Genomic DNA, 21972 nt, shown 5'->3' on the forward strand with positions numbered 1-21972 from the left:
ATGACACAGTGGCAAAACACGTGGCTTCAGCTTGATCCCACAAATAGATACTATTACATTAGAGCCCTACATACTAAGTAGGCAGTCCACGCATGGTTCTAAAGTGTGAGACAGTGGAAAAATGGAACTGATTTGTAATGCCAAGAATAAATAGAAAGACATTATGATGAAACTGAGATATACAAGCCAACAAACTGTTTTCAGAATAACTGCCTTCTACCGCATTGGCATATTACAGCACGAGTACCCAAAAAAATATTAATATCAAAGTGCTGAGGAAGAATATGTCCACCATCTGGTGGTGGACATACCCAAAACCTAAAGGGAGGCAGGGGAACTCCATTCCAGTGAGCATTACAGTATAAAACAGTTAAATTTTGCCATTCTTTCCAAGTTGAAAAGAATCTTGTGGTGCCATTTTTATATCATCTTTGTGCTTTAATTTTTATTTATTTTTTTTTCCAAAAGGTGCCACAATGTATTCTAAAACTCTGTAGTCAAACATACATAGACCACTGTAACCAAATGAGTCTCACCAGTCTGAACCTGGGCAATGGGATCGCGGTGAGGTCGATGGGGCTACGGTCAGTGATGTTGATAAAGCGAGCCTCCAGCACAGTGAGGGCACATAGCACGTGAACCCACCTGCAACACAAAACAAAATATAGATTGAGGACAAAGAACACAATATCCAGAAACACTGTAACTTTGAAGTAATAAACACACGATTTCAAAGATAGATTAGTTGAACGCCATTTAGTGTCAACTTTAAAGGACCATACCAGTGGGTTTTGAATGTTTGGCCTATCTAATACTGTTTCCTCACAATTGTACATTGCAACAAACCATTCTGCAAATCATGTAGGGTTACAAAAAATTTCACAGTATATAACCAAAATCCCTTGAGTTTCAGATTTGAATTTTTGGTTGAAACATCCACCATCTGATGTTTTGCTTCTGCGGCTAACAAATCTTTCTTCGGGGACAAATTTGTGACAGACAGACCATTTAACCACGCCCAATTTCAAGACATCACCACCATATCTGTGTGGTCAACCATTACAGTGCTATCCCCATGTTTTTAAAATCATTGCTCACTCTACTGTCTGTCTTTTAAGTTGCCCTGGGTAAGAGCATGAGCCAAATGGCATTGTGCATACACGCAATCCAACCTATGGCAATCCATCCATAAATTATGAAATGATCCTCAAAATATGGGATATTGATAAATGAGTGAAATAGTGCATTACTATAAACAATAAGATGCCACTGCCAACGAGTTCTCCTCTCCGCCATATGCCATTAGTGCACAAGATGGTTGGCAGATAGTAAAAAGTTGCTTCCATCTATAGGCATTTCCTGTCATTTAGACTGACATTCACTTAATGAGTCCTAGGTTGAGTGGTGAGTGTGGGACCACAGGCTGAGAGTGTGTTCAAGAATGTGTGCATTTCAAGAGTGCATTTTTCCTGAGGTGGCTGGATTCACTACTCATTTTTACCGTTATACTCGAGGAAATGGTATACCCACTGATGTCAAGGGAAGCTGAATGGTAGGCATGGATAGTCATTTGTGGTGTACCAGCCATAGCTGACAGCCAGGCCATGACTGGGCTGTACTGGAATTGTCTGAAATCCTTCATGGCAACCCTCTCTTCTTTTAATTCACACATTTATCGCTGTACTCATTAAGGAAACATAATGGAAGGCACATATATATATATATATATCTATATCTATATCTATCTATATCTCTATATCTATATCTATATATAGATATAGAGATATAGAGATATAGATAGATATAGATATAGATATAGATATATATATATATTTCATTAAATAATCTATATACAGCACTGTACAAATCAAAACTGTAAGGTGGCTGCATTGTGCATGTGCTGGTGCTACTTACTTATCATTGTTGGCTCTCTGCAGAGCACCGCCTCTCAGGGAGCACAGGCAGCAGTCCTGGGGTAAAAAGCATACAATAATTTCATTATTTATAGGCATTCTAGCTCTGCCAGATGCAACATATAGAGGGTGTGCAAAGTCAGTTGAATGGACACCTTTTTTGAATTTCAAGGCAATGTGCATGAAATGATGCAGAAGCTATCTAGGTATCTTCTATATGTGGTAATGTTGCAACCATAAAATGATGGCATCTTAGGTTTTAATATTTTTCTCTATATAAGTTTGATATGCTTCAGCGAAGTGTTGCCAGCAGCGGATACAGAATATGTATGGGCCATTGTTGTACAATGTGGAAAAAATGTTCTTCTAACTTTAAAGCTACTTAAGGGTAAATTTAAGGCAAAACTTGGAGTTCAGGGGGTTAAAATCCAACGTTCAATCCAACGTTAAAATCCAACGTTTGGTCTATTCAGGGTAGAAACGCCTCCTAGTGGTCACAAGTGTCTGTGCCAATATTAGGATACATCCAAGCAATCTAGTGGCTATGCTCTGAAGCAGAGGGGAATTAATTAACTAAAATATCATCTGTGTGGTCAATTAATCATAAGAGTAATGCATCAAGACATATCCTGCAAGTGCATGCTGCACTGCATGGACAAGATGGGTTTGAATTTCACTATTAGTTATCACACTGAACAAAATTTGATCAAACCCATTCCAGATGATTTTTTGTTTGTTTGTTTGTTTGTTTACCACAAAACACAAAATTACCAAATGTATGGGTTCTTTAGAGGTTTAAAATGAACAAACACTAACTAACTGTCTAATTAAGAAACATAAAATTGGAGGCTACATTTTCTTATCATTGCAAAGTATTGCTTATTACAAAGAGACAACAAAAAAGTTCAGAACACACTGTTCCAAAGTAACATTCACAGGAGAAGAGCAGGTGCTATGTTCACCCAGCATGATTCAACACATCTAACCACTGCTGTCAATGTCAGCTTGACAAGGTGCATACAAGATAGGAACTGCCTGTGAAATATTAATTCCATGGACATTAAAACTATATACACAGCTGTCTGCCCTTCGAACAGACAGTCAAAGATGTGCTTCTACAAGTTAGGTTGATGGAACTGCATTATGATCAGATAATTCTCCATTTTACATTATGATATCCCTTGACCTCTCTGTGGAGCCGGTTAACAAAAAGACATTTCAAAAACAATGTTAGGGGGGAAAACTCCCATAAAATGGGAATATCTTCATTGTCAGGAAATTGAAGACAGGAAATAGAAGCATAAAGAGCAGTCTCATAATTATATTTTTGTGTTACAAAAACCTGTTCAGTATAAGCTACAAGTTCAACTTGGTAATGGTGCTTTTCTGCCTTCCAATTTATTTACCATTTATTTGACTTCAGCTGTGGTTGGCTGCCATAACATAGTAGTCAACAAGCAAGTTGAGACATTGGTGGCAGTCACTGGTGGTAAAGGGGTGTATTCAGATGTTTCTTCATCAACCTTCTTCAACCATGTGGCATGGATGGCTAAGAGGGTGCTGGTTTTCGTTCTAATCAATCTCCACACTAGCTGTTTTAACTAATTAACACACCCTCAAAATTAATCTGTTAAATGAGCAAAGAATTTATAGTCATTAGCTATCCAAGTAAGCAACTTAAACTGTGACCCTTGTCCTCAAGATCTAGACCCTTCCCGTATGGGGCACAATCACATTTCAACACACAGCTTGCTCTTAATGGAAACCAGACATGGTAATCCATCTCTGTGGAAACCTTCTGCTACCTGGGTGCACCTAGCATAGATTCCTCTGCCCTTAGCTTTTAGTTATGGTTACGGTAGACTCAAACAGCTTTTGTGAGCTATGTAACATGAACTTGAGAATACAGACACATCCAAACACACTGGTGTAAAGAAGAAAATATTTGCCAGAAGCCAGAAGAAAATATTTTCTCCACTCCTTTTAAGCCAGGCAAGTTGTAAAGCGAAAGGTTTTAAAAGGGAGTTGTGTGCGTGACAAATACGAGGGTTTAACTGTGTGGTGGTCAATAACTGCAGCTGAGCCATTTTGGCTCAAATATTTCATCTAAGTACTGCAAGCTAACCAGTGAAGACAGGAAAGAGATAGGGCCCTTGGTGCAGACATACTTGCCTATGCCAGGACACTGCTGTGGTGTTTGGTTAATATAAATCTGGTTAATTCCATAAAAACCTGCAGACTCTTGGCTCTTCATGGTACATGGATTAAAGATACTTTTATTAAACAAAATGTATGGGAAAGGATGAGTTTTACTTTTGAGCTTGTTTGTTGCCAATAGACTGGGCAATGTACAGTATTTGTCTCAAAACTGTGTCTAGCCCAATTTGAGTGGACAGGGTCTATCTTATTGACTAACCTCAGTAGTGGCATCAGCTTCACAGCGAGCACACAGCCAGTTGTCTAGCTCCGCCTCCTCTCCTGATACACCATAGCAACCTGAACAGGAATAGGGCAGAACATGTCACACTGTTCTTTTAAGGTCCAAGGATCCATTTCACAGCTTGGTTATTACTTATGCTCTCACAGGGCAGAGCTGAATTAATGGTAAAATCACAATAGCCCAGACTAGACCAAAATAAAATGTTTTTGCAAGCGATATACATTAAGGATAACATGCAGAATGGTGAACCAAACTGAACTGCAACTTCAGCAGTGAAGGAATAATTCTGCATTCATCTAAATTCATTTCAGAAAGCATACTTAAAGCAATGCTTCAAAAGCAACACTTGAAATTTACCAGAGGAAACTGGAGTTTTCATGAGGTACTTAAAGATAAACTTCAAAAATCCTGCCACAGTAAAATATCACAGGTGAATTTAGGGAATCCTCAATTTCCTGAGCTTAAAGTGTAACAAGTTAAAAACAATAATCATCAATTTAAAATCAGACATAAGTAATAATCAGGGGTTCTCAAATTTATTACTGAAAGGTCAGAATCTGATTTTTATTCAAGGTGAGAGGTCCGGAATGATTGACGGTAACAAAATAACATGACTTAAGTAACATATATTCAAGATAGTCAAAGATAGACAAACAGGCAAGATGTCATTCATGGTCCCCCTAGTTTCTCTCCTCTCTTCTGCTCTGTAGGGCAAGGCTCAGCCCCACCACACACACACACACACACACACACACACACCCACACACACAGCGTCGAGCAGAAGAGAGACACTGAACCAGGTGAAGAGAATATAGCATTACTTGAGCTGACAAAAACTGCACAGCGTGAACTTGGCAACAAAATAGAAAATGTTACACTTCATAATGTTTTGTAAGTATGGGCTGCATCCAGATTGACTTGCCATTCCGGCAATGCGGACCGAGGTCTGGACTTTGAGATGCTATTTTATTTAGAGTCTGACAGCAACAAAATAGAATGTTGTTGTACAGCAACACTCTAGGATCTATGTGGGCTACATAATGTTTCTCCTAAATAATCAATCAACATACTGAACCTATGCGTTCTTACTAATAACGTCCGTATGATGATAATGTCAAAGAACTTACTGGTATGTACACGGACACAGCACTGGACACAGCTGACCAGCCGACTGGTGCCATCCTCCGCTAAGCGTGGGTTAGACAGCTGTCCCTCTCCACACTCATTTGTCTTGCTGGTGTTGGTGTTGAAACACACTTCAGGGATGAGTGGCTTGGACCATTGTTGGTCCCCGTGATGGCACAACAGGGTCTTGCTGGAACTGCTGCTACTCAACTCCGACTTCAGGCAAAAAGAGAGCAAAAGAAAGAGAATTACTGCCATGTTATAAAAATTGAGAGGAATTCATTATACAAATTATCTGTTGGATCTGATCCTAAGTTTGGATTAGCTGGGATACCTTCAAATTTCCTGTGAAATACCCAATCAACACACACCTGTGAATGTGTAACAGTTTGTAATATTAATGTGCTATCTGAAAATCATCATATACGTTGGCACTTTTGTGTTGTTTGGCAACTAAATTGCTTAGTTACTGCTGAAGATCTGTGTATTGTGGAAGAGGATAAAAACATTACTGGTATAATGAATGCTTGTTATTTATTAAACATCCATTTTTATAAAATTTAATAGTATATTTTAACTTACGTAGCACTCTTAATAATACATCTACAAAATGCTTCACCATCAAGACAGATACAAGACTGACAAAATAAAAAAGACAGGAGAAAGACAGATTGATACGCAATAATAAATCAGAGATTAAACACAATAAATAAGCTGATAAATAACCTGAGATAGGTCCATCAACCAGGATAAAACAAATAGCAAATAGGGACAACAATGTGTAGGAGTCAAAGGATATGCTGATCTTAGGGCTTCACACCTGAAAAATATTGAAACCCAGCTCATATAATGGTGAAACACCGGACCTGTACAAAAGACAGTGAACGTTTAACGCTTTATCCAAGGCCACACTGCCTCCTGCCTGAATCTCACCATCTGCCTTTATGTTGTTCATATCCCTCCATCAGCTGACACTCAGGCGACTGCCAGTACTGTATGTGCCTAAATAACCCAGGCTGAAACAGAGGCACCCAGGGCAGCTAAATTCATACTGGGTGACTTCAATCTGCACAGTCTGACAGAAGATCTTGCATCATATGATCAGAATGTATTTTGCCCTAGGAATGATGCCTGCCTCAACTTGAGCTATAAGATAATACAAACAAGGACATTACACCGACTGCCACCATCAGGACATATTGAGATTTGTGAAGACACAAATTACTTAACAAAAGACAATAAAACTTAACCCATACAAGCCTTGGGTTACTCATGCACTGAAGGATTAGATTAACCAAAAAATGTTTATTTATATCAGGAGCAAAGAGGGAAAGCAGGACAGCTGTGAATATAAGAGTTGTGAGGAAAACAAATTATTTACCTCACTAATAGAGACAAAATGCACTCTTTGTTTTAGTTTAGTAATGCCAAGAAAGCTTGGCAGGGTTTACAGATTATTACAGGTTATCACAGAGGCTAACTATATGAGTCATGAGTCAAAATGCAGGGTCCAGTGATCTGGACTTTTTGTGTTCTTTCCTTTTCTGTTTTGGTAGATTTGATGATGCTGATATTTTCTTAAGCTGGGGTAGCTCATAAAGTCATCAACAAAATGTGACACTGAAGCTCTGGATGAGATTAGGAACCATTTCTTGCATGTGAATACTTATAAATCCAGGGGTCCTGATGGTATTAGGTGAAAAATCTTTCAGTAATGTCAGTTGTTATATGGACAATGGGACATTTCTGAACCAGTGGAAATGATCTCTGATTGCAACTGTGCCCACAAACAATACAATATCAAAAGTACTGACCCACCTGTGACCAGTTGCTCTGGCTTCAGTACCTATGAGGTGCTTTGAGAAGATAGGTCTAAAGCAACACCTTTTGAGGTCACACCATATCTGGATCCAGCAAACCATGTTCTAACACACCTAACCACATCGCCATTCATCAGCATATCATTTACAATCTTGGCAGGGGCATTTTCACTGATGTGTTGCTGATGGAAACCAGAACTGGTATTTCTAAAATGCTCCAAATTCACCACAGGAGGCTCTGTTTCATAGTGATTTAAGAAGAGTTACGATGGTTTTACTCCACTCTTCATTAAGCCTAACAACCCCTCTTGGCTGTCGCAGAATCAGTTTATTACTTACACATAGAACTAAAAAAACATTTGTTTGTTTCTGGTTGTTGCTTTTGTGTCTGAGTGCACATAAATAATATTAACTAGGTAAGAGTTAAGTGTCTTTTTTATTCCTACCTGAATGGCCATGAACGCTGGCAAATCGCCCCATGAAGCAGGATATCACAGTAATTTCACTGCACTGCATTTTTACTTGAAGGGTCCAGTGCAATAAATGTCGTTGGTCATATGTTAAGTAATATGAATGCAGAAAGGCCATGCTGATGCAGCCTTGTATTTCCCTACCTGGTGGTAAGTGTGGAAGAGCAGGCAGATGGAGCAGTATGGGGCCTGTTGACCCATGCTCCTATTGTACTCCCTCTCTGCCTGTGGGTTATAGGGTCGACACTGCCACAGCTGGGTTAGTGGCTTGGCCCACTCCTCTTTCTCCTCCAGCTCAAACTCTGCATCACTACACATATCTGCAGGCAAGAGGAAGAGTCATGTGAGTTTAAGGGAGAAAAGGGGAGAAGAGAGGTAAAGACGGAAGGAGAAAAATAGGAATTGAGAAAGACGAACCATTAGATGAAGAAGGAGATGTGACACTAGTGGTGGCCGATATGACAATATATATCATAGGTACGATAGAAAAACGTCTATCGCTTCTATCGCCATTTTATTAATTCAAGCGAATTTTCACAGTGTAGGCTAATGTGAATGTATTATTGTTGTCACTGGTCGCCAATATGCACTCAGATTATGAAACAAACAAGAATAAAAAATTATTTTCGCAAAGAAGATACCATTCTGTGGACTCTCCGTTTCTGGTTTTGCGACACTACGCTGCTTTACGTTATTCACGTGGTACCACACATGCGGGAATACAACACACAACAACACACACGGGCAAGCAGAGACATGAAAACATGGAGGAGGAAGAAGGCTTAGAAAATGCATCAATCTTGCAATCGCAACCGACACCGACAGAGCCCCAGGAAGCCCAAATCGAACTGGGCCGGTACCGCTCCCACCCAGTCAGGTCTGCCGGATCTGACAGGTGAGCGGCTGGCTCGCACAGCTCGCCTGATGCCGGCCAGTGTCGCGCCCACCCAGTCAGGTCTGCCGGATCTGACAGGTGAGCGGCACACACCATATATACCTTTCATTATAAATCAACTTTTGTTCATACGGCTGCAGCAGCACAACGGACAACGCCACAGACAACATAGTTGATTAGTGACTGCGCAATGCGGCCATTTGCCGGTAATCGCGGCATCAGGTGAGCCTACCTACTGGTTTACATATGCAAGTACAATACACGTGTATTTGCTTGGACCCCCAATACTGGACGAGGGCGTTTTTTTCAGGGCATTTTCAATGGAAAAAAAATATTGTCTTATATTCAGATGAATACGGTATGTTTTATAGTACATTTTCAAGTTATTCTATGAAAAACTATATCGTGGTATACCGTTATGGTGATATAAAATGGTCCATATCATGATAGAAGATTTTTTTCATATCGCCCACCCCTATGTGAGACATTTAAAAGAAAATATGAGCCATTACAAAGATAAGTGGAAATGAAATAAATATATAAAAAGAAGATGTGAAGACAGGGCCTGACATGACACAACACATGACTTAGGAAACTGGTACACAAAATGCTAGACTGAGAAGATTAACTGTAAAGCCTAAACTGACAAGTGAGTTGCTTGTCCTGCATACCGTCATCACTGTGGGCCTCTCTGAGCAGAGGGTGATGACGGGGAAGTTTACGGAGCTCTGCTGTCTGCTGCTGCTTGTTCACCAGTGACTTGCAGTAGGACTGCTCTTCTGACCCCTGGTGGAGAGATGCATACCAAGAGGGATATTCAACACAGAGGAAGTCTGCAAGCAATGAATTTAACATCTGTTGTCACTAAGTCTGCTCATGTTGAGGCGTACTGGAAGCTCTGTACTGGTGTGCATGCATTTCCTGTTAAGCATTACATCCAATCATCTCTTTGGGAGCTCGGTCACAGCTAACAACTACTTACGTGATGATTCTCAGTGATCACCTTCATCTCATCATGATTTGCCTTTCTGACAGGAGTGACGTCTTGCAGGATGATAATGCCACTATCCACAAGGGGCAAGTGGTTACTCTGTGGTTTGAACAGCATGATAAACATTGAACTGTCTCAGATACCATCGCAGAATTTGCCATGAGAGTGTGTGCTGCCATCACCAAGGAGAACACCACTGTTTGTTATCAGTAATCAGCAATAACTGAGACTGACTGCGATTGAAGAAATTAGTATGCCAACATCATGCAAAGAAAGTGCACCTGTACAGAGCCACCAACACAACGGAAGTCGTGCTGCTGCTACATGCAAATGCAACGTGATTTCAAAGCAAGGCCATTGTCACAAAAAGACAAAAAAATTAGAGCCTTAAATACATAGGCTTAGTTCACGATTATGAGCTATATGTTCAATCATTTTTAGATTATTAAGCGTTAGTTTGACAGAGAGAAAAAGACAGCATACCTCATAGGTTGGGGCATGCTGTGCTCAAACCCAAAAAGTTGTAAGCATGTGCCACTGTGCACTGACCCAGATTTTCAGCAGACTTTCAGTGGCACCTGTGGTGTCGATCCTATCAGTATTTTGTCTAGTGTGTGTATGTCTACTGCAGGGGACAACTGTGTGCCGCGGAGAACCATGACTATGTAGATTTTTGCTCCAACCAAAGATACAGACAAAGACTGTGGGTAATAAGAAAGATAGTGGACCTACTTGTGAGAGCTTGTCAACAGTGTAACTGTTAGAACAGTCGTCACAACAGGGAGAAGCACTAACGAGCCAGTAGTATCAATGACCTGGGTAATGACCCCACAAAGGTTTAACACCTGGGACCAGTGTTAATTTTTGCAGCTGATTTTGATTTAGTGTTAGTCTCAGTCTTATGCCTAAAATGCATATTAGTTTTAGTCACATTTTAGTCATATAAATTATTGTTACTTTTAGTCTAGTTTTAGTTGACAAAATTTAAATAAGTTTTAGTCTCATTTTAGTCAAATGCATTTTTGTGATTTTTAAAATGAAATCAACACACTAACTTTTCATCAATGATTTTAGATGCACCTCAGTCTGAACTCAAAGCATTTAATGACAAAGACAAGTACAGTAATGGGACCCTGTACTGAATGTTGCTCCACTCCAAATCAAGAAACAAACATTTTTACTTTAGCCATTGTGCCTAGATTTATTTAGCTGCTTCACGTATAACATTGCAAAATGCAAAGACAGTGATTTTAATACTGACAAATGATCACAACAACTAGGCCTGCCAAACAGCAACACAGGGCGCCTCTTCTGTTGCTATTGTGCATTATGTTTTATTTTCTGCAGCATTTTAAGTAAAGTGTGTCCTTAGATTTATCCCTTTTGTTCCGACAAAGCCAGTGAGCTGGATTGGAGTGTTGTTTGAATCATAATCAACTCTGTGTACTTGTGTGGCTGGGGATCAGGGTCGGCAACACTGCCCTCATTCAACCAATTTAGCCAATAACATGGACGCACACTGAATTTCAACCAATGACAGGGCGGCACACTGTAAGGTTATATTTTATGAAACGCACGACAGGTGGGATTTCTGAATATCTGACAGTCGACTAATAACATTTTCATCCCGTCTTGTCAACAAAAACCAAACATACACGACATCACATTTGTTATAATCTATTTTTAGCTCGTCTTGTCTTGTCTTCGTCATAGAAAGAAATGTCATTGACGGTAATTTTTTGTCGTTTTTTTGACAAAATTGCCTGGGACTCATTACCAGTCAGTCAGAACTAATGACACGTCTTGAATGAGAGGTGTAACATCTTCGAGAATCTATAAACAGTCCAGCTGACCTTAATTCAATATTTCCTGGATGACCATGACCTGGATAAGAACCTTCACAGACACACAGTATATAGACTACATATTTTATGTACTATGACTTTAATGAGACTTTAAAACCTGTGTTTAAAAAAGCAGGAAATCGTTTTAAGTTTACAATTTTCACAATGAAACCACTCTCAATTGAGCCTAAAACACACCAGACCCTTTTCAAGTTCAGTTTTTTTCTTCAATAACTAGTCACCACAATATCATAATTTTTTGCTCAAGAGACTGACAAAACTTAAAGCTTTTGAAAAATCCAGCGCATCCTGTTGGCAGCAGAAAATACTGCCAGTGGTACGGCAAGTTTCTCACATTTTCCAACTGACGCCAATAAACACGAACAACCAGAAACGACACATAACGGAACCTTCTGGCTTGTCATACTAATTTGCTTTGGCTGTGGTGGGGTTTGCTTCCCTGACAGCTGCTATGACGCAGACACGTCAGAAAGTAAGCACAGAATGCACTTTCTTCATATTTTATTGATTATTCCTGACTACAGTAGTATAGTTCTTTCTCTCTGGCTGAAGCTGTTCAAATTTGTGAAATTATCGGTTGCTGTTTTTGGTTGGAATGAAAACCTGCATACTCTTGGTCCTCCATGGCTTGTAGTTGCATATCGACCTTTCTTTCAAGAAAATATCCCTACATTTATTACCCCTACTCTAGTGCATGTGTGTAGCCTATGCATTTTTTGTAAAGAAACAAGAAAAGCTCTCAAAGAAAATAAAGAAGACAGACCTTTCGCTTGCTGTTCTTGCACCCTTCCACCTCAGTTGTCATCAGCTCTTTGGGTTGTGTTCGAGTCTGGATGGAAGGAGACTTGTAGGTGGACTCATCTTCAGGTCTCTGCTCAGCCTGAGCCACAGCTGACACTGACACTTTGGGCCTCTCCTCCTTTTGCTGCTGCCCTCCTGGACTGTGCGCTTGCGCTTCCGCCTCGCTCATCGCTACTTTGGTAAGAATGATTTTGGACTCTGTCTCAGTTGGCGGTGTTTCCATACTGTTTTGGCTTGGCGTCTGACACCGGGACTGTGCCTGCGTGTGTGACAGTGCATGGGCCTTGTGCTGGAGATGACGGGGTTGGTGCTCTCTGGCGTAGCTATGCACCTGGAGCTGAGTGTGTGGCTGCTGCCGCTTTTCCAGAGTGTAGCTGTGAACCTGAAGGGCATCTTTTGGACTTAGAGTCCTATGAAAGAGCAGGCTCGCTACTCCCATTTTGCGGGCAGGCTGAGCTGCGGCTTCAGTCCATGCGGGTGGTACTGCTACAGATAGATGCCCATTTCTGGACTGAGACTGAGACGAGATTGCAGGTGCTCGAGTCTTAGCATAATGAGGAGGACGGCTTATGTCACTGCTACCTTGGGTCAAGCTCCTGTGGAATGGATCCATCAATGTGAGCTTGGTTGGGGTGACAACCAACTTTGGTGGGCCTGTAAAAAATAAAACAAAAAAACATCTTTGTCTTTTGAAAGTGTAGAGAAAAAAAATCCACTATTTTATTGGAGCTGTATTCAGTTTGATTTTAAAGGTATTTCACCACAAAATTAGCAGTTAATATTAAAAACTTAAACAGCCTACAGAGAATCTGACCTGCAGGAATCCAGCAAGATAGCATATAGGTAATGATACCTTTATTTCTCCTGCAATCTTGTGATGGAGCACGTGGGGGTATAAGGCTTAGCCTGGGTCGCTTCCCATACTGCTCCTCTTCCTCATCTTCTTCTTTAGGGACAACTTCATCAGGCACCTCCAGACACACCCTGTGTCTCTTGGTCTCAATCCTCTGTGTAGGGCTGAGGGTTTAGCAGACAGAAACAGAAGAGTAACAGCAGTTACAGAGGTATGCCTCTTGTGGTCAGTTGAGAGAAAGTCCATTTTTAATTTTAATACTATAATCAAGGTATTGCATAGTATACTTCCAACAGTATCTTTGTGTTTCATAAAAAAGACCAAGACTGAACTTGGCAGCGTCACCAGGACTTTAATTTGGTTTAATACAGACTGATCAATATGTGTTGAAAACTTGACGGTGTCATTAGACCAACGGCAGGTTAATACAGTGAACAAGAGTTAGAATTCAAAATTTGTGGCATATCCAATTGGGCATTTTTTGCGTTAGTGCCAAAACCACATTTTAGTTTAGCATCCTATGCAGTCTGGAGATACAAATGCAACATATGTAACTTAATGTGGCACTATAGCACATACAATTGTGTGTAGTAGAACAGCCCAAGCAGAGAAAGCAAAGAAGGGCTCTAATAACATAACTGCTTGCTCAGACAGCCCATACAACCACTTTGGTCTCTTACATGGACTGCTAGTGCAGCTGTTAGACTGTTAGTCTTGTTTCCAAAACATATGACCTACCTCCTTCGCTCTCCCTCCTCCCCACAGCTCTCCAGGGAGTTATTGTTGCTGGTGGTGGTGGTGGTGATGTCATTAAATTCCTCCCCCAGGAACTCCTTAGCCTCCGGGGTGGGCCGTGAGTGGTCGATAGGTGTTGTGTCCCGGCCTAACAGCCACTGTTCATAGCGGTCTGGCTGGAATTTCTTTACAAATACATCCATGGAAATCTTAACCATGTCTTTACGGCACGAGCACTAAAGAGGAGACACATAGATAATTCAAGTGAAAATTTTGCAGGTATAATTATAGCGTAGTCACACACACACACAAAAAATGTTCTTTTCATTTTTTGAATGTAATTACTTTAATATATATCACTGAACATCTACGATATACATTGTATGAATGTGCAAGGTTAACATTCTTACTAGGTAGAAAAAAGCTGATTTAAATTAGTTAAATTGGAGGACTGTCATTTTATAATACTCACCAAAATTGCTTGCTTGCCATATTCAATCCATCGCTGGGTAGCAAAGTTGGTAGACTCTGCACAGTTGAACCCATGGTTGAAACCAGCGTGATAGGCATAGGGGAAGGTCACCATGAACTCACCAGCCTCCTGAGTAATCTTAAAAAATTAGACAAGAAAGGTGAATTAGTAACAGCAGCTCATACATTATGTATGTGTGTCTAACAGATATTAAAAGATTGGAACAAAAGAAATTTGAAATACAAATAAATATTTCCAAATACCTTTTCAAATGGAATGCCATATTTCTTTAGTATAGAGGGAGAGATGAGAGTCATCTTGTGTCTCAGAAAAGCCTCACAATTTTGGGCACTGCCAGGAAAGAACCCTGGAACAAGAGGGGGGGATAAATGTTAGACTCCCTTTGGTAACTAGGAAGCCTGAGTCTATGATAACAAATGGGTTCATGTATGTGCAGAAATATTTCTTCACTGTCCTACCCTGAGCCAGACGCTCCATTCTCTTCCCATGCTCTGGGGGAACACAGTACCTACAGACATTCAAATGAGTCTTTTATTCATTCCAAATTGACACTGTGCATTTATCCAATTGCATCACGGAAAAAAACATAATTTACCTTAGGCTTCAATGTAACTTCGAACACACTCTAGAATGTGTAAATTTCATTCCATTATTTAAATGATATGGCAAAATTGACATCCCAAAGAATTTTACATTTTGGGATGCTATATGTAAACATGAACAACATCTAAGAATTGTATATGGTATAATGTTGGTGGCCTCTAGTGAAAAGAAATAGTGCTGTCTCAGTTAAATGCCTATGACAATTTAACTGAAACAAAGAGGATGAAGTTATCGGTTATCAGACAAGCAAACTGTTAACAGAGTAATGAACATACATGAATAAACAATGATATTTCACCTGATTAGCTGGTGTAGTGGCTAGCATTAGTAGCACTCTAAAGTAGCTTCAAAACCTATGTTATGACAACTATGATCTATTCATTTTATTAGTCCATGAAGTTATTTATATCAAGGTTGCTGATGAAGAACAACCAGCACCTTGCGAAATATTTTAGCTGCTGAACATAATACAAACTAGCAAGTTAGTGGAAGGATTTTTACAGCAATGTCTGTATTCAAAATAACTGCTATGTTTGTTTGCCATCTTCAGGCTACTTTAACATCGGTTATAAACAGTTCAGCTTCCACTTTTAGCATTTTAGCATATCCAAGCAGGCTTGGTAGGTAAGGCATGTGAAACAAATCAACATGCAGCTGGCAGAGGAAGTTTTGTGCCAACGTTGTCCATACATGACAGCGGGTATTTATATCTGCTATACTGAAGATAATTAAGGGCCTCATGCCCAGCACCAGAGTCTGAGTAAGTTTTGGAGACTGCTGCTCTATCATTCATATCTGCAATCCCACATATTTCAAGCAGCAGGTAAACCAGGCTCACAACATTACTACTTATAAACAATCTACAAGATCTTGCATCTTTACCATGATTTGGGCTCTCCAAAGTGCAAGAAGTTGATGCTGTAGAGGTCCATGTCCTCAGTGTGCCATGCAAATGTGGTCTTCCACATGCCAAAGTACAAGTAAGGTGTATTTACACCCTCAATGGTGATGCCACTTTCATGTTCGACAGTGTCCAGGATGGTGTTCAGGTGACAGATGTTCCACTCTTTCACTTCCTGCAGCAAGTGTAGTAAGTAATGTGAGATCAACAGATGAGAACTGAGACAGTGCTAATCAACAGTCAGTGGTGCAATGGCTATCCTGAGTAGCAGAGGTTTTCTGGCAGTGGGTCCACAATACTGACAGAAAAAAGAATCTGTGGGCCTGTCAACGTCAATCAGTTTGAGTCAAACTTCCAGGACAGTGTTAACAATGTCAAGTGGGATTTAAAAAACAATCACAAGCAACTATCATTCCTCATCTATCAAGTCAACAGATATGGTGAGTGTTAAAGAGAAAAATCGCTCAAGCATGCAACTCTGTAATAACTATTTATATTGATGACAACTCACGGGGTCATAGAGGCTTCCATTGACATCTGCTCCATAGATGGGAGGGTTAAATGTTACGTTCTTCCAGTACTTCCTCTCCAGCTCCTCAAAGTCATCATAGTGGGGGCTGCAGAACCTAGAAAAGGCATGAACAACCACAGTTAATTAGTACTGATGTAAAGTACTAAAGATCAGATAATACTAAGGGTTGTAAAATAAATCTGCCAGTATTTTGAAACTGAAAATATGGTGATATCGTTTTTGGACAATGCAAAAGAAAGAAAAAAGGCTACAGTTTTCTTTAATTTCTGCACTTCTCACTTGTCGCTGTTGGCAATCTTGCGGAACTCCCTGACAGTCATGGGCTTCTTCTGGATGTTGTACTGAGTGAACAAGCCTGACTGGCCAGTTACCACCTGCTGAATGGGAGCTGGGATCACAAGGTCATCTATATCATCATAGGAACGTCTGGGCTTCCATTCCTTTGGTGGGACAATCTTGGGAGGAAGAAATGGTACAGTGAATTACTGGGTGTTTTTGTTAACATTGTTTGGTCAGTTTGCCAGCTGCTGGTCTTTCCACAAAGTGGAATTGTGTCTAAATGACAATCACTTCAGCAAAAATGCCAAGACAATTCATCAGCATCACCTGAACCAAATTACCATACAAAAAGGTCTTGACCGAGTATTTATTGCAGCTGGTGTAGAAAAAGGTACAACATAAAGCCTAAGTGGAAACTGAGAGAGCAGATGGCCGGATGGTTATCAAAATAAAATAAAACCTGCTCAAAAGGAAGAAAGCTGTGGTGGGGATACACTGATGATAATCTTCTGATAATCATTCTAAGTAGGTCAACAGTCATCATCCACTCACTACTCTAACACTGACAGCTCACATATATTTGGTCCTGCTGTTGCATTCTTAATTTCACAGCCTATATAATTAGAAATAATTTCTCTGCACTTGCATAGCCTATGTTGTCTCAATAAATAATTGCTTCATGTGCTACCAGCAGCAAGGGATGAGTAAGCATCTCAGTCATCAAACACACATTATATTACTAAATAACAAAGCTTAGATTAAAAATGAGTACTGTTTCACACTGGAGGAATACTGCAATATCATGCAGCTCTTAAAAAGATCTGATATGATATTTCACTGTTGTGCGTACTGTTCACTTTTACATGTTATCAGATAATCCAGACAAAGGACACAGTTCAATTGTTGATCAGAGAACAACAAAAAAAAGCTCATTAGAATTCAGCCCTGATAACTTCACTTACTTTAGCAAGGCCTGCTTTGTGTGCTCCCTGGGACTCCATGTACGCAATATAGCGGCTGAAATTCTTGAACTCCTCAGTCGTGGGGTAAAAGGTCATGATCCCCTTGGACCCAGGGTTTTGGGTACCTAAATCTGACGCCATACTGAATCTCAGTGGCAGCCCCTACAAAAATATGAATGAAAGAGAAACCAATTTCTACCTAGGTAACAAGCTGATTGTACATAAATCTCAATTTCTGTGGCCAAATGCAGTATCAGTATCAGCCATTCTGACAATTTTCTTTTATCATTCACCACAATTCAGCTTTGAAATAAAAAAAAGGCATTGGTGATGAGATGCCCTGACAAGCTGCTTCAATAATAAAGTTCTCTTATCACAACATACGACCAAGCAAATCCTGAGATCTGTGCAGCTTAATAATATTTCAACATATCTGCATGTCCAGAGTAGTTGGTAGTAACAAATAATTATCAGTGTCTTCAATTCCCTCTGCTTTGCATTATGTAGACCCACTAAAACATAAAATGTACATCTATTTAACTTAGTGCATACAGCCTCGTTGCTATCCACTTGTTATACAGCCAGTTGGTAATTCTTACAAATGAAAAGTTAATTTTTCAGTAGTAAAAAAGCTGAATCATATACGTAAGTCACGGTCCAAAGGACAAATTATTTTCTTCCATTAACCAGTAGTGGGCAAGAGAAAGATAATCAGCAAATTAACACATAATTATGTAACTTGGTGCTTGCAGGACCGTGTATGTGTGTACGTCACTAGTGTAAGGTGTACGTCGCACCACTGTAGCGGGAAACACGGTCGCCTTCACTGATTGGTCAAGCGCAGCGTCTCTTTAATGGTCTCTTTAAACCTTAAACTCGGCTCCATTAGCTCGCTAGCAAACGTTAGCTTGGTACCTGGCGAACTTGCTAAAGTGACGTTAGCTCGTATTACGACAGTGCAACGGCAGATAGCGTTATCTTAACATTAGCTAGCCTGCTAGCCTTGTACCTGTTCGCGGTGTTAAAGTCTCAAAAATGAATCGCCGCTTACATGACAGTGCAAAATACACTAAGTTAATCAGAGCGAGTCCTCTTGGTGTAGACGTACCCGTAAGAAACACCAACGTAAAACAGAAAGCTACCGTGATAGCTTCGGCTAGGATGGCCTCCGACTACTTCCTGAACTACGGAATACACCCAATACCTAACTGCTAATCCAACTCATGGGTAGCAGTTACGAGCTGTGAGAAAACTTTGAGAGCTAACGTAACACTAATACAGTCCCTCTAGGTACAAAAATACCCATCTGCAACCTAACAACCTTAACTGAACGTATTCATTATCGTATATGTAATTAAAAACAAACGTTACTTATCATTTAATTCGTTGATGTACATTCCAACAAATACATTGCACCCTACCGCCTCCGTCCACGTTAGCTGTTAGCACTACGATAACAGTTACGGCTAGTGTAGCTAACGTTAGCAGACTGTCGTTTGTGAATTGTGGAGCTAACAGTTAGCTAACACTCTGATGAAGTATTGCACAAATATGAACCCACTAACCGGCTCCTCGCAACTGATCCAGATGTCGTCCCGTGCGTTACAGAGGTCTCGGTATGGAAAAGGAACAACAATTGTGCACAGAAGACAAATAAAACAGCTTATTAACGAATAGCTCTATGTGTGGGTCGCTGTCCTCCATTACCACAACCGCGCATGCGCACGCACCTCTGATTTTGTTTACCACAACACGCATGGGATACGTTCAGCCAATCAGAGAGCGGCCTGCAGAGCTCATCACGCCTTGTCCTGCGAAAATGTCAAATGTCTTTCTTTATGTCGCTGCTTATTATTTCACCAGCTGGTCAATGATACGAGTACGCAGTGTCTGGTTTATCCTCTTATTTCACTTGTCAGTGTTTTCAATAATAAGAATTTTTAAAACATCAATTAACCCTCCTGTTACCTTCAAATTTTCTAACATTTTATCAGTTGCACTCAATTTGACCTACTGCTTTAAATAAAATATAGCCCCCTTTATTCACACCCTTTATACATCAGAGTTCATGTGGGAATTATGTTTTTCTCTAACCAATGTCAGATTAACTATCAGTGGTTCTGCACATGTGTGCAAAAAATGAAATATGAAGCAAAAAATGAATGTCAATCATGTATTTAGAGATTAGAGTATTTAGAGAAACACTGAATGGGGTCAAATTGAGCCCAAAGATTATAGGAGGGTTAAAAAATGTAGCTGCAGATGCACCTCAGTGGAAAGCCATTATAACATTCTTATAATGTTTGCACTTACATGTGATTTTCAGCTGCTCATAGTGTTCAGCTGTTCACCACTAGACAATATTTTTTCATTATTCAACAACATTGTTTTTCTAAGATTGCAGAGCACTGATATATCTGTATATCTACACTGTATATCTATGTAATAACTCATTCATATGTGACCAGAACACTGCTTGATGTTGAGGCAGCAGCCACAGCCGGCTTTGCCTTGGGACAGGGAGCATGGCCTGATTTTCACCAACAAAACAATTTGTTAAAAGTCAGAAGTGCCCTCTGAAAATTTTCCAGACATCTAAGGGAATGCATTCAATTATATGTCCAGTCAAAGAGGACACCCTGATTTATTGTCTCCTAGATATAAAGCCATATAGGGGATTTTACACTGAAACCACAAATGTCTCTATTGGAGTCTTATTCAGGTTTTTGTTTTGAATGTTTCTAGGCATTGCTGTGTATTAATTACACTGACAGAGGCTGGTATAACAGGGACATAATAACTTTATGAGGAAGCCAGCCTTATCTCATAAAAAGTGAAACATTAATTTGTGTTTCCAGTCTTTGCATTGGTGATAAAGTTAAGGGCTATTTGATCACAGCAGATTTCTACTGCACCAGTGCCTGAGCTGCTGTTTATGTTGCTAACTATATGACTTTCTCACTACCTGTAGTCTAAACAGGCAAGGCTCAGATGGAAACTCTTTGGGCACAGCCATTCAAAGTTTTACAAAAAAGAAGATCAGCATGTGATGTGGTGTCTCTTTTTGTAGTTGTAGTGCCTCTGGGCCTGGAGGTTTATGCAAACACAACAATACTCACTAACATGAACAACAGCAACATGCAAAGAAAACACTTGCTGTTTCTTCCAGCTTTAAAAAATATGAAAGGGAATATGAATTTTAGATAATTTTAAGTCCTGTTTAAACTCAATGATCACCATATAAAAGGTTCATAAATGTTATTGGCCTATCACCACATTTTCATTTTATGTTCAACTATTTTTGTGAAAATAAGAGATTCATTTTTTAAGAAAGTAATTGCCTTGCCATTAAACTGTTCCTTGTGTATTACCCATGTATTACATTTGCCATGTATGTGTTGTGGTTATAGATTTGCAGACTTATGTCATATTTTCTATTTTCTGTAACATTTCAATATAGTAATGGAAAATCTGTATGAATAGAAATCATAAAGATTTATTGTTAATAAATTGCAATGTTATCATCTCTTATTTTATTTATTTTTTACTTTTACCAAAGTAATAACATATACTCCAGTCAAATGGCAACTTTTCAACACTGTGTGGTGTTGGTCTTGTCTTGGCATTGTAGCTCCAGAGGAAGTAAGTAGTTCTCCTACCTTGGTCATTGTAATAGATGAAGTACTACATATGCTTAGATCAAATTTCCTTTTGCGAATCCAAATGTGAGGTTCATTCTCACGTGATATAAAAATACAAAAAGTACACATCTCTATCACAATGGCCATTTCTATCCAGGTCTATTTCATTCTTCTGTTGGCCCTTCTGTTGGCACCTGTGATCGTGATGTCATCATTGTGAAACAGCTGATTCCCCTCCCTTCTTCCCACACCATATTGTGCATCGTGCAAACATTTAGAGAAAAGATTCTTTTAAATATGAAAACAGAGCTTGTAAAAATGTTCAAGACAGTTATTTTATATATCTATTTCTTTTTCTTTTTGTAAACAAAATGTTTGGGATTCCTCTCTCTCAAATGGTCATCCCAGTGCTTTCTGTATATTGACCAATAAAGACTTGTTTTAGAATCAACATGGCTCTCCTCCTTGTTTAATAAACATGATACTGAAACACGTCATGTGTCTGAAGTGATTGATCAACAGGCCTACTGTATTGATAACAGTATCTCTGATCAACATTGACCTCATTTTGAGAGGACAGCTCACAGATTTGGTGCTTTGCCCCCAGCTGGCACTCTATCTGCTGAAATGTCACCACATTTCCCCTCTGTGGA

The 21972-nt window shown here is 39.8% G+C and overlaps 1 protein-coding gene and 1 long non-coding RNA gene across 3 annotated transcripts in view; one reads left to right on the plus strand and one right to left on the minus strand.

The window, feature by feature from the left end:
• LOC115374721 (lysine-specific demethylase 4A-like) overlaps positions 1–19407 on the minus strand; it is a 28761-nt gene extending 9354 nt beyond the window's left edge. The window contains exons 1-18 of one of the 2 annotated variants that reach the window (XM_030073791.1): positions 19244–19407; positions 17679–17840; positions 16717–16892; positions 16417–16531; positions 15887–16080; positions 14860–14909; positions 14644–14747; positions 14381–14518; positions 13912–14144; positions 13174–13337; positions 12283–12974; positions 9646–9753; positions 9335–9449; positions 7913–8088; positions 5481–5694; positions 4330–4409; positions 1915–1970; positions 537–645 (exon numbers count right to left, since the gene is read on the minus strand). In XM_030073791.1, the coding sequence (XP_029929651.1) occupies positions 537–645; positions 1915–1970; positions 4330–4409; positions 5481–5694; positions 7913–8088; positions 9335–9449; positions 9646–9753; positions 12283–12974; positions 13174–13337; positions 13912–14144; positions 14381–14518; positions 14644–14747; positions 14860–14909; positions 15887–16080; positions 16417–16531; positions 16717–16892; positions 17679–17819 (2865 nt within the window). In that variant the 5' untranslated portion in view covers positions 17820–17840; positions 19244–19407. Of the gene's footprint in view, positions 1–536; positions 646–1914; positions 1971–4329; positions 4410–5480; positions 5695–7912; positions 8089–9334; positions 9450–9645; positions 9754–12282; positions 12975–13173; positions 13338–13911; positions 14145–14380; positions 14519–14643; positions 14748–14859; positions 14910–15886; positions 16081–16416; positions 16532–16716; positions 16893–17678; positions 17841–19243 lie in introns of those variants that run through there. The other variant, XM_030073792.1, reaches the window with a different exon arrangement.
• LOC115374731 (uncharacterized) overlaps positions 1–21972 on the plus strand; it is a 108429-nt gene that overhangs the window by 30189 nt on the left and 56268 nt on the right. The window contains exons 2-3 of the long non-coding RNA XR_003929647.1: positions 361–369; positions 2806–2816. This is a non-coding gene — a long non-coding RNA (uncharacterized LOC115374731). The remainder of the gene's footprint in view (positions 1–360; positions 370–2805; positions 2817–21972) is intronic.

Source organism: Myripristis murdjan, chromosome 17 (genome assembly GCF_902150065.1).
Source record: "Myripristis murdjan chromosome 17, fMyrMur1.1, whole genome shotgun sequence".
Classification (NCBI taxonomy): Eukaryota; Metazoa; Chordata; class Actinopteri; order Holocentriformes; family Holocentridae; genus Myripristis; species Myripristis murdjan.